General features: G+C 41.0%; 1 protein-coding gene across 3 annotated transcripts in view; it reads right to left on the reverse strand.

The window, feature by feature from the left end:
• The window catches only part of Nbas (NBAS subunit of NRZ tethering complex), a 299,994-nt gene that overhangs the window by 66,285 nt on the left and 215,253 nt on the right, over positions 1-18,456 (reverse strand). For all 3 annotated transcript variants that reach the window (XM_055625644.1, XM_055625653.1, XM_055625635.1), the window contains exons 43-44: positions 15,896-16,146; positions 14,388-14,722 (exon numbers count right to left, since the gene is read on the reverse strand). In XM_055625644.1, coding sequence (XP_055481619.1) covers positions 14,388-14,722; positions 15,896-16,146 — 586 coding nt within the window. The remainder of the gene's footprint in view (positions 1-14,387; positions 14,723-15,895; positions 16,147-18,456) is intronic.

Raw genomic sequence — 18,456 nt, forward strand, 5'->3', positions numbered from 1 at the left:
CTTTAGGATAACAACTGTTTGTTGTATATGATAAAAGAACTACGGTAAAACTGCTCAACAACTATGGTAAACAAGGAGAAGAAAAATGGACCTTTGAAAAGCACAATGACACATGTAGCAGATGTGCAGCTTGGTCAACATATGTGTTCCCTAACAATGGAAGTAGGGGCTATCTCTGACTCTGTTGCCTGCCTTTGGATCCCTTTCCGCTAGCTGGGGTGCCTTGCTAGGCCTCAGTGGGAGAATATGAACTTAGCTCTAGTGCAACTTGAGGTGCCAGTGTGGGTTGGTACCACTTAAGGGCCTCCCCTTCCTTGAGAAGAAGGAAAGGGGGAGCAGGGGTGAGGAAGCATGAAGGTGGGCCTTGGAGAAGAGGATGGAAGGGGCTGGGATCAGGCTGTGAATTGATTAAATTAAAAAAGGGCAATGAAACACCACCATGTTGTCAACAAGTTAACATCTCTGTAAATACTCAGGGTCTAGAATGCTTGAAAGGCTGCAGATTATCAAGACACAGCACAGAATCCCATTCCTATAAGACTCCAAGGAGATAAAAACAAACTAACAACTTGAAGGCTGTGACACAATAATACAAACTTGGCTAAAAAATATGCCATGGAGACAATAACAGGCCAGGGGGATCAAGGGTGCAATGATGCCAAACTGGTGATGTTACATTTATTCATTGGATAGACATTTTCCAACACATAGTGTGCCTTTGTCTCAGACAGAATGCTGGTGAAACACAAAAGCAGATCAAGCCCTTGCCCCTGGCTTTGTCACAATCTAGTTGGAAACAAGAAGAAGTAAAAGACACTATAAAGAAGCGTGGCCACTACAAAACTAGGGTAGCTATAGGAGGCTATGGAATTCTTTAGATGGGCACTCTGTCAAGAATGGAAGAAGGCACAAGCAAGTTCAAGAAAGAGCTATAGAGAGTTAGTCCTAAGGAAAGATATTCCTGAAGAGTAAGTGGGAGTTCAGGCAAGAAAGGAGTCTGAAGAGGTCACCAGTCAGTAGCAGACAGGAGGCTGCAGACACACAGGCTTGTTTAGAATACAGCACTCAACAAAGGCATAGCAGAAAAGGGGAGGGAAGAGACAGAGGTGACATCGCCAGAGCCTGAGCATCAGGCTAAAGACACTGTACTTAGATCTTTCCTGGAAGGCAACAATGGAGCTCTGACAGAAGAATGACAAAACCAGAACTGGAGTGTTCAGGAAACAGCTTGATTCAAAATTCACAAGGACTGATTCAATGGCAAGCACCTTATGACTGAGTATCCCCTCCAAAAAGACATGCTTTAAAAAGTGAGCATGGCTTGACTTTGCACAGAAAGCTGGCATTTGCGAAAGGGAAGGGACGTAAAACCCAGTTGTTTCCCATGAGTGGAAAACAGGGCTCTATGGTTCCCACTGCTAACAGCAACAATATAAAATATAACAAAAGCCAAGGGAGAAAAAGTATTTTACTCATATATCCTCAGCTTCAGCTAATTTGAAATTGAATGCAATTTATTTAACTACCATTGGATAGACAGTCTTTCTTTTTTATGCTCCCATTTATAGGCCCACCCTACTCTCTCTGTCTCTCCCTCCTCCATTTTCTAGTTCAACACTGTAACACTGACCATGTGCTAGGCATGGCCCCAAGGGTTAGTTTATAGAAATTCAACAGAAAGCCATGCAGACAGACACATGGCTGTACCAGAGTCACAACCACAGATGCCAACCCACTCCCACTTGTCCCATCAAATGCCATGATGGCCTTCACAGTAGACTCCAGATTGGTACCATCTGTTCCCTTCTCCAATCAGCAGAGTGTTATTCCAATAGTGAAAACCCAGCAACATCTGCCTTAAAGCTCATGTCTAGCCCATCCATGTCCAGGACACGCCCTCTACTCCCACTTAGAGTATATCTGTACCCATCTACCTGTAGTCAACTCAAAGCACCCTGCTATTTCTTGCTAGATGCGTCTGGAATACACCTCTTTAAGTCTCTCCTGCTGCGAGGTTCACGACAGGCACACTCACAGACACACAAAGGATCAACGTCTCGTCTACAGTGGAGCACTTCCTGGATGTTGCCTCAGCTCCCACTGACTCAAGCATAGACCACTCCTACTTTCCTGATGCAACATTTTCATTCATCTAACATCTTCATCTATGGAGAGTTGCTCATGACCACCAAACAGGTACGAACAAACTCCTGAGAGCTGCAGTTAGGACGACTCGAGCATAACCTGACAAAGCAGCTGCAAGGACAAAAGGGGCTCTTTATTACAAATTCCTTCACTGCACAGACTGGAAGACATATTCATAAACAGCAATTAGAAGATAAATATGGCTGTAAGTTTGAAAGGTAGTTAAATGGCAGGAAGGGAGCTTGTAGGATGAACAAAGAATGAAGCAGTGAGAGGCATGCCATGGAAGATTTAGTGCTGAATAGTAAGTGGTGTAGAAGGATGAAGCCTGCCAAGGAAAGGTGCAATTTGGGAGGGGGATTATTTCCAAACCTCTTGTCCCCCCACTGCTCCTTTTCATGTTAAATATGCTTTAATATCAGCTTGCATTATTCTGAGGTTTATTTATTCCTCTGTCCTTTCAAGGATTTATACCCCTATGAATATAAAGCCTCTAAGCTTCATGGGAAGGGGGATGCTGCTCCTTCCCAGATTATTAATGAAGAGAACTCTGGGCTACAGAAACATCACCATCCTGGCATCCCTCCAGGCCCTCTTTGAGCGTAGGAGGCATTGGCATTCATGACTGTACAGTGCATATGATCATTGACCAATTTTCAATTTTTTTACTCAATTATCACCTTAGTCAATTTGAAATAATTTCCCAAGCAAAAGCAGAGAATGAGTTTTCAGCATGCTAGTCAGGCCAGCAATTATGATCACCCTAGATGCACTATTGCAGTCAAATAGGCAAGCAAAGGGAAGAATGTAACGCAAGACGTTGAGGCAGGCGTGAACCCAAGCCCTAGGCTGTCATATCTACCAGTTAGCCTACTGTTCTGGGCTTCCTTTCCTTGACTGTTAAGATGGTAGTATTATTTGCAGGGAAACTCCACAGTATTCTCCTCCTGGTCTTGGTTCTGCAGCACCTGTCCCGGAAGAAGGGACCTGGAAGAACAGTTATTTCCACTGCCATGGTGTAGTCTGGATAGCTGCAGCTGCTTCTCCTTGTTGTTACATCACAGGCTTGGGAAGCCAGGCCCCCTTTTTATACTTGTTTCTCACATAATAGGTCCTAATTAGAGTTTCTCCTCCCTCTATTCCTCCCAGCTCTTCTGCACCTCCCTTCTTATCCAGTTCTAGCCCCTTTCTGTGTCTCATTAGAAAAAAAAAAAACAAACAAACAAACAAACAAAAAACAGGCTTCTAAGGGATAATAAAATAAAATAAATAAAATGCAATAATACAACACAAAAACTAACACTCTGGAATAGGGCAAAATAAACAAACAGAAGGTAAAGAACCCAAGGAAAAGATAAAACAAAACAAAACAAAAAACAGATATAGACCCAGAGACCACTCATTTGTATACTTAGGAATCTCATAAAAACCCTAAACTGGAAACCATAATATATATGCAAAGAATTTATAGTTAAAAGAGAGACAAATAACATAAATAAAAAGAAAAAAGGAAGAAAAGCCCCGACACACCATTGTGAGACAAACTGGGAGGTGGGAACCTTCAAAGTGACATTGAGTTTGTTTTCAACATGTTGGCTATTAACTGTGTACAGCAGATACAGTCTACCCTTAAGAATGGTTTGTTAATTCAGCGAGACTCCCTTGGAGAAAACTAATTTTTCATTTGCAAGTGCTTATCAACTGGAGATTGCTTCTGGGTTAAGGACGGGGGCTTGCATCCACTTCTTTCATCTCTAGGACCCCACAGGTGCAGACCTGTGCATGCCCTGTGTAGGCTGTGAAGGCCAGTTCTTAGCTGCCTTCTACATACAGGTCACAATACAATACAATACAATACAATACAATACAATACAATACAATACAATACAATACAATACAATACAATACAATACATTACAATACAATACAGAGTGAATGCAATACCCATAATTCCCTTTTGAGGCAGGAAGCAGGAGCAGCATATAGCAAACACGCCATCTGTCTGGCAAGTACCTGCTAGGTAGTTGATTACAAGAGCTCTGTCTTGCATGGCTATGCTTCAAGGGACATACAATCCAAATCATGGGAAAATTTAATGTGACCAGTTGTGGGGCGGGGTCAACGTGAACAGGTTCATGCCTGCTCATTATGTCCTGTGAGCTCACTGAGACCTCTTTCTTTCATTCACACTTAGTGTGGACATGTTACTTTCAGTAAAAATGTCCCATCAGCTGCATAACTAGATTGTGGATGATGGCCTAAATTGTGTTTCTTACAGCTGTAAAGAACGGCACTATGACATAATTCTTTGTTGTGACATGCTCTGATGCGAGGGTGACTGATCAGTCCCTGAGCTCCCATTTGTGTGTGTTGTGTGGATATTACAAAGGAGAACTACACAGCACTAAGGGACATGGAGCTGACTCCCAGGTGCTCCCACTGGTCCCTTCCAAAGCTTTCCATGTTCAACCAATTCTAGGAACAGTACCGCCTCAGATCTGTGTTTCTCATGACATTTTCCAAACAGCCTTGAGAGTCTCTACGATGTGCATAGCACTATCAGCACTAAGTCAGATTCCTAAAACCACGGTGAGTGAACAAGAGAGAATCTACATGATCTGCAGACAAACTACACATATTTGCATGCAGCACATATTTCAGAATATAAAGCTGACTTAGGGTCAGGCGCAGGCTTTCAATCATGTACTAGTATCCAAGGGAAATTCCCTTGAACTTCTTTGAGCCTAAATTTTTGGGTCAATTAAAGAGATGTCAGGTCTTCAATTCAACATACTTGCCACAAGGGTTTATGAGGAGTTACATAAAGGACTAGCACGCCCAAGGCCCCCCAAACCCTTTTCTTCACCTCTACATCACCCTCCCCTAAATCAGTCCATCATCCTGAAATCAGAAATCAGAAATCAGTCCATTCACCTGATTCCTGTTTCCTCTTTACACCACATCAGATTTCTCTGCTTCCCTTTGAGGCATTTCTTTAATGTATGGTTTGTCTATTTGGGTCAAACATACCTGGCTTTCCAAAGTGACGCAGGCCTGTAATCCAGGTACTTTTTCTGGGTGAGACAGGATAATCACTATTTCAAGGCTGCCCAGGCTAGAATGAGTTTAAGGTCAGTGTGGTTAACTTAGCAAGATGCTGAATGAATAAAAAGGTCAAAACCTAAGAGTCTGGGTATAGAATTCAAAAGTAGAGAACCTGTCCAGTAGTCACACAGAAGACCGCTGGTTCAATCCCTAGTACTGAAGAAAAAAAAAAAAATCTTTGGGTAATCACTCCCCAGCATTGTAACTGAAGACTGAAGATGATAATACTTGCTTAAAAGTCATCCTTATAACATGCCTGTAAGTGTCAAGTGACCCAGGATATGTGAGATTAAATATTGAAATCCCATGCTCATTGAATGCTGACTCACACTCCGTACTGTTTTTTGAGTGCCTGTCTGGTATTCTAGGCTGTGTGGGTCTGACAACAATTATCATCTCTCAAAATTCCTTTGAGTTTGCCCCAGGGGGTTAGAGCAGAACTCCTAAGAACAAAAGGCAGCAGTAGCAACAACATGATTAATTAATTAAAAAAAAAAGAACAAAACAGTAACATAACCAAAAAGTAGCAAACATTTGCCTTGATAATGATGTGACTCATACATCAGTCAAATCACGCAAACTTATGTAATATATATGCTTTATAATCTAGAAAGGTCTACATTGAAAGGTAAAAATTCTAAGATGCTTTAAGTACAGAAATAGGCACTTGTCACAAGACAGCAGAGGTAGAAGCAAGTTTTGCTGAACAGCAGCTCCCATCTTTACAGTTACTCAGGCAGACACTGGATTTGTTACCTCAGCTCTCACTTAGAATGTCAAAGCCATCAGCAAATCGAATCTTCATCAGCTCAATCAAAACTGAACACTTTTCACTACTTTCATTGCTATTACCCTAATCCACACTGACCTCATCCTCAGAGTACCTTCCCTTTAGCTAAGGTTTCCCTTTCTGAGGTTTTAGTTCCATGTCACCATGCTCTGGATAAGTTACATGGAAAATTCTATAAGAGTTCATGAGTAATTTAATACTCATCTATTTAATACTTAAATCTTGTATTACTGAATAATTTTAACTGCTCTACGTCATTATTTATTATTGCTAACCTATTGCTATGTCTAATTTATACATGCATATGAAAAGATGGCATTGTATAGGGTTCTGTAAACTCTGCAGTTACAGGCATCCACAAATGGCCTTACGGTGTTCCCTACCATACTCAGATAACTTCAACTGCCTAAGCGGTTTACTTGCTTCTGCTGTTACCTGCTATAACATCTCCCACACAATTCTGTTAAAACATCAGTTTGGATCAACACTCTTCAGTGGCTTCTCATTCATTCAAGCTTCTATTCCAGCTGGTACCATTTCATTCTTCTTTGACCTCACCTCATATGCCCATTATTCTTCTCTCATTCCACATAAATACACTGGCCTCCTTTCCCTCAAGTAACCCCAGCATGTGTTCAATAAATAGCATTGTGCAGCTTACTTTACCAAAGTCTTTGCTCAAATGGTACTTTCACAGTGAAGTCTTCTTTAGAATTCTTTTCTTTAAATTTAGATAATTTTTTAATTTTTTCTTTTTTCTTTCTTTCATTCTTTATTATTTATTATAATGTTCCACAAAAGGATAAGCACTCAATAAGAATGGACAAGCAATGTTTATGACTATAATACAGAACTAGATGAAGGTCATATTAGAGCAGCAGAGCCAGCATATTTAAAAATTGAGGAACCACAATCAACAATTACATACCTATAATGTAGGATGCATTTAATTGAGATTTTTTTCTTTTTTTTTTTTTAAGTAAAAGAAACCAGAACTATCCTTCTATTAAAACATACTTCATTTGCTACTCATGTACACTGAGGATGTAATAAGCCATGAGCTGCTAGGAGGCAAGCAGCATGGCAATCATTTGCTCATAGTATCAAGAAGAATGGCAGTGAAGAGGTCCTCCAATCAACTTTCTCAGCCCATTTGTCTTTTGTATACAGGAGGCTAACGATTTTTTTGAGTTAATTTTGTATCCAGCCACTTTGCTGAAGGTGTTTATCAGCTGTAGGAATTCCCTGGTAGAATTTTTGGGATCACTTATATATACTATCATATCATCTGAAAATAGTGATACTTTGACTTCTTTTTAGATTTGAACCCCCTTAATCTCCTTTAGTTGTCTTATTGCTCTAGCAAGGACTTCAAGCACTATATTGAAGAGATATGGAGAGAGTGGGCAGCCTTGCCTTGTCCCTGATTTCAGTGGAATTGATTTAAGTTTCTCTCCATTTAGTTTGATGGAGGCTTGCTGTATATTGCTTTCAGTATGTTTAGGTATGTGCCTTGTATCCCTGATCTCTCCAGGACTTTAAACATGAACAGGTGTTGGATTTTATCAAGTGCTCGGCGAATGGGCACTCATGGGTCTGGAGAGTGGAGACCATTCTGGGTCTGTCTCGGCACTTGAGGCTTCACAATGGAAACTCTCCTGGCTTTACACAGAGAAAATATGGGTAGCTCAAGGGCCAGAGGGAAAGTGTTTCTTGTCTCTGAAGACAGAAAACAGGGACTATAAGGCAAGGAATAAGAGAAGTCATTAGACAATCAGATGGATTCCCATAGAGCCTCCAGAAAGCAATGTCATTTTGCTGACTCTTTGATTTTAGGCCAGTGAAACTCCAGCCTTATAGCTAGCCTAAAGTAGTATAGATGATATAGATTTGTGATATTTAAACTAATAAATATCTTTTTAGGGGGAACAGAAAATACAGTGAATAGAGAGGATGGTTAGAATCTGAAGCTGAGCATGGTGCCACATGCGTTTAATCCTAGTACTCAGGAGGCAGAGGCAGGTGGATCTCTGTGAGTTCAAGGCCAGCCTTGTCTACAAAGCGAGTTCCTGGACAGCCAGGGTTACATACAGAGAAACCCTGTCTCAAACAACAACAATGAACCAAATAGATATGCCACAGTGAGGGAGGTGGTGGCAGTATTTCTGTGTCATTGGAAAAACAAAGAACATGTAGATGTGAATTCCATATAATGCATGCGATGACACATCCAGTAAATAAATAGACTGTCTCTAGGATTGTAAGCTCTTGTCTCCAGAAAAGCTAGACATCTGCTGAAGAGCTCTGACAGTGAGGTAGGTAAGGAATTGTTGCTTAGCTGCCAACCACCGTCTAACTTTGAAGAAATTACCTAACCTCTGAGCTTGAGCTGACTTCTGTGCTGAAAGCCTCTTATGCTGTTTACTGTTTACTGTTTACTGATGATACGGTGCCTGGTATATAGTAACTGGGCTATAAATGGTAGCCACTACTCACACACCATACACGACAGATGAGCTCTATGGTCTCATTTAGTGTCAGTGCGACATTCTTCTGGATAAATGTGTATGGGAAGCAGCTTCCCTTTCTCCAGTTTCTTCTCTGACCTATAAAGCATGAAGTTTCCAAAAAAGCAAATGCTGCTTTCTCTTTCCTATCCCACTTCTGAAGAGAGGAATAACAGCCAGTAAGTGACATGGGAAGACAAGGATGCGATACCTATCTCTGCCCTTCTGCTACAGGCCTACCTGGCTGCTACAAGTATTCTACCATTACTTGTGGCTTTTGTTGGCAGCCATGTATGGTCCAGGGCCACACTTAGGCTCCGGATGTGTCTAACATGCTCTTATGGTTGTCTGAGTGGACTTACAATGTAAGTACAATCCACATGTTCACAAATGTAGTTAAAAAGTGAACACAAATTTCCGTTAGTATCTTACACTGGTCACCTGTTGGGAAGACAATACAGAGGACAACCTTATTTCGGTTGCATTTCCATCTCCATGTGTATCACACAATAGATCTACTAGAAAGCTCTAACTAGGATTTGCTTCTCTGGAGACTGTGAACAAAAAGGACGCATCCCTTCCCACCAGCATGTGTGAGCAACAGGCCAGCTTGTGTGACTAGCATGTTTGGGTGAAGATCAACTAGTTCAGGATGAAGATGGTTGACATGAGAAGTATGCCACATTCTCCTCTCCAGTTCTATCAATAACAATGCTAAAATCTTGACTAAACTATTATGCATTTATGCTTCTGCACTCATGTGGTTCACATAAATACATGTGGCTACACACATATGAATAAAAATCATAAACAAATCTTAGACATTTGAAACTGTTTCATGTAAATATCAAAACAAAACTGACATTTTCACTTGTTAAAGAGGATAACCTTGTCTTCCTCTGTGGCCTGGTAAGGCTGCTCCCCCCTCAGGGGGAGGTGATCAAAGAGCAGGCCAATCAGTTCCTGTCAGAGACAGTCCCTGTTCCCATTACTATGGAACCCACTTGGACACTGAACTGCCATGAGCTACATCTATGCAAGGGTTCTAGGTTATCTCTATGAATGGTTCTTGGTTGGAGTATCAGTCTCAGAAAACACCCCTGTACCCAGATTTTTTGGTTCTGTTGCTCTCCTTGTGGAGCTCTTGTCCTTTCCAGGTCCGATTACCCCCCCCACACACACACACACCTTCTTTCATAACATTCCCTGCACTCTGCCCAAAGTTTGGCTATGAGCCTCAGCATCTGCTCTGATCCCTGCAGGGTAGAGCCTTTCAGAGACCCTCTATGGTAGGCTCCTGTCCTGTTCCCTGTTTTCTCCCTCTTCTGATGTCCATCCTCTTTGGCTTTCTGAATGGGGATTGAGCATCTCAGCCAGAGTCCTCCTTCTTGATTAGTTTCTTTAGGTGTACAGAGGGAAGGAAAGGAGGACCTCCCACATCAGTGGACTTGGGGAGGGACATGGGTGGAAAAGGGGGAGGGAAGATGGAGTCGGGAGGGGAGGAGAGAGGGAGCTAAAGGGGGGATACTAAGGGAATAAACTGTAATTAATAAAAATAAAAAATAAAAAATAAAAAGTGAGGGAGACAGGGGAATCTCAGAGGAGTTGGGGGAGGTACAATCATAATCCGAATATATAGTATATGAAAAAAAAACTATCTGCGATAAAAGAAAAATTTTTAAAAAGAGGATAACCTTTAGTAAGCTCCATAATCTATCAGGAGTCCCAAAATCATTTCAAAGTGTGATATATAAACTATAAAGAATCCTAACATTATTTCAAAGAGCTCTAAAAATAAATATTGTTTTGGTAATGACAGTAAAGTATTGTTACCCATTTCCAATGTGTTAACATTTGTACTTTAAATGAAAATGAAATCATGGGTGAAGTTGTGAGGACTTAACACCAAGTAAACTAAACCAAAAGTCACTAAATCCTATACTGACATTCCACATAAGAATAGTCTTGATGACAGAATAGAAACAGTTAACTTCATTAAATGACAATTACTGTGCTCATGTTAATATTCTGTATGAAGATGTATGATTGTGTGTACTTTCTTGTGTATACAGTGTGATCAGGACAGAGAATCTGGGCAGTCATATGAACTGTGAGCTGACAGAGCCTGAGCTTTGTGAACAAAACTACAGATCTATTCAGACCTGAGTATCTTGTAGATATTTTCTTTAAAATGAAAGAGACTGCCTCTTCAAGGAAATGGTGCAATATTGAAAACAATACTTGTTTTCAATGATAAAGTTTAATTTTTTTAAAAGGAAACTTGTATTTCCCACTCTTAGCCTGACAGCATCTGAGAAAAAAAAATCAAGATTTATCTGCTGAAAGACTGGTGCTCACACTAATGCATGTAACTTTTTGACACTGAACAATGCAATGTCTCACCATTTGAATGATCTGCCTGCTCCAGTGTACCAATATTTCCAAATGCTTAATGCAATTAAATGGTTTTAGATTGCTCACTGGAGCTAATATTTAGAATGCTTCGAGCTCGAGTGCACCCCACAGTAGCAGCTACTGCAACATCCCCTTTCCAACCTTACATATGTGTAAGGCTGCCTTTCCTTTATGTACTGTACTCAGAACAAGAGGCTAAATTCAGAAGCTGGGGAGACTAAGCTGCGTGGAGCATCCCTGCCCAGCCTGTGAGGCACTGAGCTCCATGCTCCTGCTGTGGGGCTGTGGCCCAGGCTGGGGTGTTTTGGTGATGCAGTCACATTTGAGTTGTTCCTGCTCTTCTAAGTGACTCTCTCACCCATAAACGACCCTTTACCCTGACTCCTGTAAGTGCCTGCTCACCCACACTTCTGTAAGGAATCCTAATAAGCTCTTTGGCTTACTAAGTTAGGCTTTTGAGATAATCTTAGTTGCTGCTGATGGTTTGGTTTCTCACATCTCCTGGGGAGGGCGTCACCCACCCTCACTTTCTGTCTGTACCTGGGGGGAGGTGTCTTTCTAATAGCTGAAATTAACAAGGTGGAAGCCATTAGGTTGCAGCAGTTGCACATTTTTTATCCTTTTCCCTTCAGCGTATCCATCACCCCAAATGTCAGGGAAGTTTAGCCTCTCAGTATGACAATGCCATTTGGTAAACATTTTCCCCAGAACATCTGAGAATTCTGCTAATGCAAACGTTAATTAAACAACTGTTGGTACAAGCACAGAAGGCCATCACTGGCATGTTCACTGTGGATTCAGCATATGATGCAGACTTTGGGAAATTCCTGTCTGAATTTTAGTATCAGAACAATTGCTGACTATTTTTCTAGGCACGTTAGAAAAAGCTTACGCATTCTTTCTAAAATTTTGTTTCTGAATTAAATGTGGGCACACTCCTGAAAACTGCACACTGTGTATGAATAACATACACTCACTTTACATTTCAGCATCATGTACAAGCTGTGGGAACATCTGGTGTTTTGAAAATTTGAACAAATCCAGTTGTATTCCCTCTTCCAAATGTATCCTCTAACACGGGGGACTTGAGAGACTTGTGTCCATAATTCTCTCTCTCCTCTTTCCTCCTCTCTCTCTCTTTATGTCTCTCTCTCTCTTGGTGCTGACTGGCTTCAAACATGCATTTTTATATAAACTTAATATATTTCTGCTCTAACAATGAAATGAAAAGTTAAACAATTACTAAATGGGGGAAACTTTAAAATTTTAAAACAGAATTTAAAAGGTAATTATTTTACTTTCATAATTCTCCTGGTGCACTAGAAAACTTACTCGTAAGAACAGCATATGAAAAAGAAATGCTGTGCCTGGATTACACAACCTGAGCTAAAGCATCAACACACTAATTGACTGAATCTTCACTGACTCATAAAATCACACACACACACACACACACACACACACACACACACACACAACTGTGTCACACACTTTCAAATGGTTCACAGACATCTTGAATGCTTAAGACTAAGGCTGATTTAGATGATGAACATATGGTATAATACTGAGGCTAAAACTTCAAGTAAAGTCTAGATGTAACTCAAGTTTCCACATGAATAAATCACAGCTGAAGAAGGTCCAGCACTGCCTGCCTGGTATGACCTCCACAAATATGCTCCCACTTAGCACACACACACTGGACCATTCCTGGATGTACAGAAACTATTTACAACCCCCTGCAGCTTAAGGGCAGGCATTGGAAGGCGGTTCTTCTGTCTTCTTGCTTAGCCTTTGTCTACTCCTTTAGTAGTGCTCAGTTTCCAGCTTAGGAACCTTTTTTTTTTTTTTTTTTTTTTCAGTTTCAGACTCCTGGATGGATTGGTTCCTTCCCACACAATACATACTCCCCACCTCTCCCATTTGAACTCAGCCTTGCTGTGGCCCTGACCCATGACAAGCTGCTTAGGGCTGGGCTGTTCTCTGCACACTCTCTGGGCCCAGTGCTCCTGGGTTCCTGGACCTAGTCCACTAACCTATCCCTATGAAGTCCTAAAGCTAGTAAAGTATAATGGCCAGGAATTAAAGGGCACATATGGCTTCCTTCAGCTCTAAATTGTTACTCCTTATTACCAACTTTACTAAAATCAGGTAACATTCCTCAAAGGTTGTTCATCCTTAGCCTCCTCTGGAAGAGGCAAAGTCTAATGGATTCTCACAACTGATAAGTGACTCACCAGGTTGATATGAGCTCGAACTTAGGTTTTTCTTAAATACTTCTTGCTAGCGTTCCTTTAAAATCATCCTTGCTGGGCATGGTGTGGTGGCTCACGCCTTTAATCCCAGCATTGGGAAGACAGAGGCAGGCTGATCTCTGTGACTTCAAGACCAGCCTATTTTACAAATCCAGTTCCAGGATAGCCAGGGCCACACAGAAAAACCCTATCTAAACCCCCCCACACACACACACAAAATCTTTCTTTCCTTTAAAAAAAAAAAAAAGCAACTATCTCTATTTTAAAGCAGTGGCTATAAAACTAAAAATCAAGTTATCATTTAAATTAGATGCATTATCTTAATCAAAATTGAAAAGGTTCTTGGTTACCTACAACTTGGAGTCTAGTGAGTGACTAAAACTTAGAATTCACCTGTGCCAAACTTGAAATGAATGCTTCGCAAGACTTTGCAATTATCCTGTAATAGCAGTGTAATATTAACTGCAGCAAATCACTTTGGGTAAGGTACTGCATGCATTTGTTGTCTTGGAAGAAAACAGTAATTCCAAAGGCAGAGGCTGAGAGCTATTCTAAGAGACACAATGCCCTGGGCACAAGCAGTGAGCATGAAACATCTGCTGAGCAGGATTATCTGGGTCAGAGGGCAAAAAGGAGAGAGGACCCTATCACTTACTCTGACTTCAAGTACCTATTGATGTGGTGTGGAGAGCAGGTCTTAGAATGAGGTCAAAGGCCTCTGATCTAAACAGAGACACTGGGAACTATGGCATGCGCTCTCGGAGACATCCTATCGCCATGCCCTACTTTGTGTCACAGTCATGTAAAAATTCCTAAGGGCTCAAACCAGGTTTCACGCTGGGTTATGAGTAAATTACATCAAGGATGGACAATGTTCTTCCATATACTTCACAATGGAAAGAAAAAAGGATAATGTATTTACTAAGGTATACCCATGAGAACTATGACAGGTCAAAATGTATGCTTATATTAGAGCTTGTATCTCTGGTTTTTATTATTTCTTTATATGTAATAGGAGAAAGTGATTTTTGTTCTACAAATCGAGTCCAGAACAGTCAAGGCTAAACAGAGAACCCTGTTTCCAAAAACAAACAAACAAATCTATGGAATGTACGCACAATTCTCATTTTGTCAAAGTACTGTCAATCTACATTGAGCTGCTTTTTCAGTTACCTTGGACACAGCTTTTGGAGAGAATGTAAGTGCATCCACAACAGTGATGAGGTCATCTGGACAGAGGCGGTCAAAGTACTTGAGGGAGACGTCATAGGCATGAAGCCACTCTGAGGAGGACTCTGGAGCTTGCTGGACGAGGTGAGGATCCCCAGTCCAGAACAACTTCTGCAACCACACAGTGTACAGAGAACTGGGGGAAAGCATCCGCCCATCCTTCTCTGGGATTCTGGGAGCAAGTTTGGAAATAGATAAGATATTCTGACTAGTGAGCACAGGCTCCAGGGCTCCCAGGGCATCCTCACTTTTGTCTGTCAGCTTCTTATAATCAAGACCTATTGGGAAGAAGAGAGAGAAAGGAAGTGGCTGACTGCAGAGGAAACACACAGGCACCTCACCACACACAAGCCCTCTGAGTGGCTAAGGAAAAGATAGCAATTTATACTGAGAGCCTTGGGCTTTCATGAGAAGACCAGAAACTCTGAGTTTTAGCTCCAGCCTGCACTGTGTAATTCTAAGTCACTCAACTTAACAGCCCTCAGTGTCCCTCCCTGTACCCTCAATGAGTCATTGTCTCCTCGCCTCTGTAACTCATGCTCCACAGCACCTACACTGTCTTTTATCAGTACAGTCACCAAATTGCTCATTTGTCACCAGCTACTTGAAGGCACCTGCCAAAACATCTAATGACCTAAAGGCCACCCTTACAGTTGCCATGAAAAGAAAGTGAGCACAGACCAAAGTGCTACATAAAGTCTGAGGCACCACAGAAAGATTTGAGGGTTCTTAACACATTGAATTTCCTAGTTATAAGCACAAGAACACCTCTCTAAACATTCCTAAAATTCATTAAGATGCAAATGTTCTCCTTTTACATATCCTGTGAATATTACATATATTTGTATTTAAGATCATACATAAATGTATAAATATGTTCTAAGATTTTATTTATTTTAGGTGTACATGTGAGTGCCTGCATCTATGTCTGTATACCATGTGTGTAGGTGCCCATGGAGGCCAGAAGAGGGTGTCCGCTCTCCTGGAGCTGGAGTGCAGGGACTTGTCAGCTGCCTAAGAGGGGTGTTTGGAACCTTACTAGGACTTCCACAAGAGCAGCAAGTGCTCTTAACTGCTGAGCTAACTCTCCTTGTCCCACAAGCTGCATGACTATTTCAAATAAGTTCTGCTGAAATGAAATTCTGCCCAACTACCTAAGAACACCCCAATCATGTCACTCTATAATACAGAGTATGACAAAAGAAGGCTGTCCACAGCAGATCAACCTGAAGTCAATGAGGAATTTCAGATTTCTGTCTTTTTCTGATGCTGAATTCTCCCAATACAGGGTAAAGGAGTTGGAAGGTACTACCTAGAGTCAATCACCTTCACAAATATGTGATTTCACAAAGTCAATGACAAAACAGGAGCATAGCTGGCTGTATGCAGAAAATTAATCCCTAGATTTCATTTAGAAGAAAGATTGGCCAGCAGAAACATGAGTGTCCTACCTGATGCAATGACTTTAAACTTCTTCAGCAGGCGGATGTGGGTTTCTGGTTTAATAGCAGCTGTCTCAAAGCCCACACAGCCACAGCTTTCCAGAAGAGTGAAATAATACAGCAGCCTTTCGTGATCAAGCCCCTCGATGGTGGGGTAGATATACTTGACCATGTGTTTATGAAAGGACTCAGGATCTGTCTTCAGAGTATCAAAGAGATGAAGGGCTTGGGCTCGCTTTTCAATTTCCCCTGTCGACAAACTGAAATCAAGAACCAAAGAGCCTACATTATGATATTGTTCTTTTCATAAACATAATCCTTAAACCCCAGAAGAGAAGGCTCATTTATTGGTGAGAGAGAAAAAAAGATATGGATCGATGGGGTCTACACATAAGCATGACACAGTGAGCATGTGGAGGCCAGAGGACAACTGCTGCGAGTCAGTTCTTTCCTTCCCATGGTCCTGGGATGCAATTCAGGCCATCTGGCTTGTAAAGAGTGCTTTTTCCCACTGAGCCACCTTGCTGGCTCAGAGAGGATACCTCTAATAAGTCTCTTCTAATTAGCTATCCGCCCTCCTACTATGTTACCACAAGTAGAACCAGAGTAGCCCTAAGAAACAGGCCTCCCTTATCGCTCCAGAACTGCCCATTCTTACGAGTTAGGCCATACAACAAGATCAGACATTTATTCTAAATCATTCATGATCCCCCACACACATGTGCAAGAGTACACACAAAATACACAAGTAAATAAAAATGCAAATTTTGAATAAAAACATAAATAGCAAGGGGAAGGATAAAACCCCACCACTTAGGCATATGTTACATCCGAGTGTGTTGAAGTAATATTCAATAAACATCAACTTTATATCATGTTTAAGTAGGATTAGAACAGGAAAGAAATAATTATGCTTTCAATGCTATCGATAAGACTTATTATTGAACAAAAGGTACATCATAATGTTTAATTTCATACTAATTTAAGTATTTTTTCATACTAACTCAAATTCTAATATAAACTTTAAAGGAGATTATTTAAAGCTAATATGCTAAGGGAAAAAAAAAGTTCATGGTAGGGGAGGGTTTCTTTTTCTTCCTTCTGATCCTAGTCTGTTAGGTCTCATCAGGAGTGGCTATATTGTATCCTCTGTGGCCTGGTAAGGCTGCTCCCCACTCAGGGGGAGGTGATCAAAGAGCAGGCCAATCAGTTCATGTTAGAAGCAGTCCCTGTTCCCATTACTATGGAACCCACTTGGACACTGAACTGCCATGGAAGGGAGGGATTGGGAGGGGAGGAGAGAGGGAACTAGAGAGGGGATACAAAGTAAATAAAGTATAATTAAAAATTAAAAAAAATAAAAGAATTGGAAAGAAAAAAGAAACCAATCCTTTACAAAAACAGATCATCTGGAGTTATTGCCATCCCTGATCTCAAGCTGTACTACAGAGCAATAGTAATAAAAACTGCAGTATACTGGTACAGAAAAAAAAAAAAAAAAAAAAAAAAAAGTTCATGGTATTTTGTTTGCCAGATTGGCTTCTCTAAGTTTTACTTAACTGGAAAGAGAAGAAGCCTTTATTTGATCTTTTGTTTTTCCCTAGACAGAAGCCTCAGGTCTTGTACAATCCCAGAGCCCTGGACAGGGAGAGACTCTATTCCCCAATTGTGAAGGACCTTTGGGCAGCTGAGCATACTAATATAAATGCTGTTTCCAGGACTCCTGAAGAAGCAGAGAAAACGCTTGGGGGAAACTGTACATAGTCATATAGGAAAGTGATAGCAAATGTCTCATGGTTCTCCATAATTTGAAAAATAAAAAAGTGAGAATGCTGTGGTAAGGAAGAAAACAGTAAACTTGTAACCCTACTAAGACATCCCCTCTGATGGGTGTGCAGATGAAAGGGGTGCAAAGGAAAGGAAGAGGACTTTGTTGACCCCTACACTAGATATGCTAGTAATTTACAGCTGGGTAATTGTCAACACAAAGATGAGAAACGGCCATCCAGTTCTAGCCTCAGATTGTTTGCTCACTACCTCACAGAAGCGGTGTCAAGAAGGCCAAGCATCCACAGTAACAACTGTTTCATAGAGAGGAGTCCATCATTAACAGTTCTTCCTTCTAGCAGCAATATCCTGACAGTCCCTGTGTTACACCTCATTCCAAAAAGCTGTTCAGAGTACAGCCATCCGCAAATGAACAGTGACTCCATAACAGTTTACTTACCTTCTCTTTGACTTAATTCAAAATCCAGTCCACTCACTTACATTCTGTGTTGACAATTCGGTTTGTCTCATGTACAATTTCAGCTAATTATCTTGTCAAGACAGATCCTGGAAACCTTTATTGACACACAATAGAGACCCAATACTTCTCTTCAGTAAATTACAATGTGCTAAGAGCTTCCATAGATGCCAGTAATCAATAGCCCATTTTAATAGATTCCATTGAAACAAACTTATTCTCTTTAGAACAAGAAATGAAATCTTTGCTGAGAAAAATATTCCCAAGAATCTGACTCAAGGAAGCCAGCAAAATACTGTGAAACCATCATAGACCTTTCTCATGT

The sequence above is a fragment of the Psammomys obesus genome, unplaced genomic scaffold (genome assembly GCF_907164565.1).
Source record: "Psammomys obesus unplaced genomic scaffold, mPsaObe1.curated_primary_1811, whole genome shotgun sequence".
In the NCBI taxonomy this organism is placed as follows: Eukaryota; Metazoa; Chordata; class Mammalia; order Rodentia; family Muridae; genus Psammomys; species Psammomys obesus.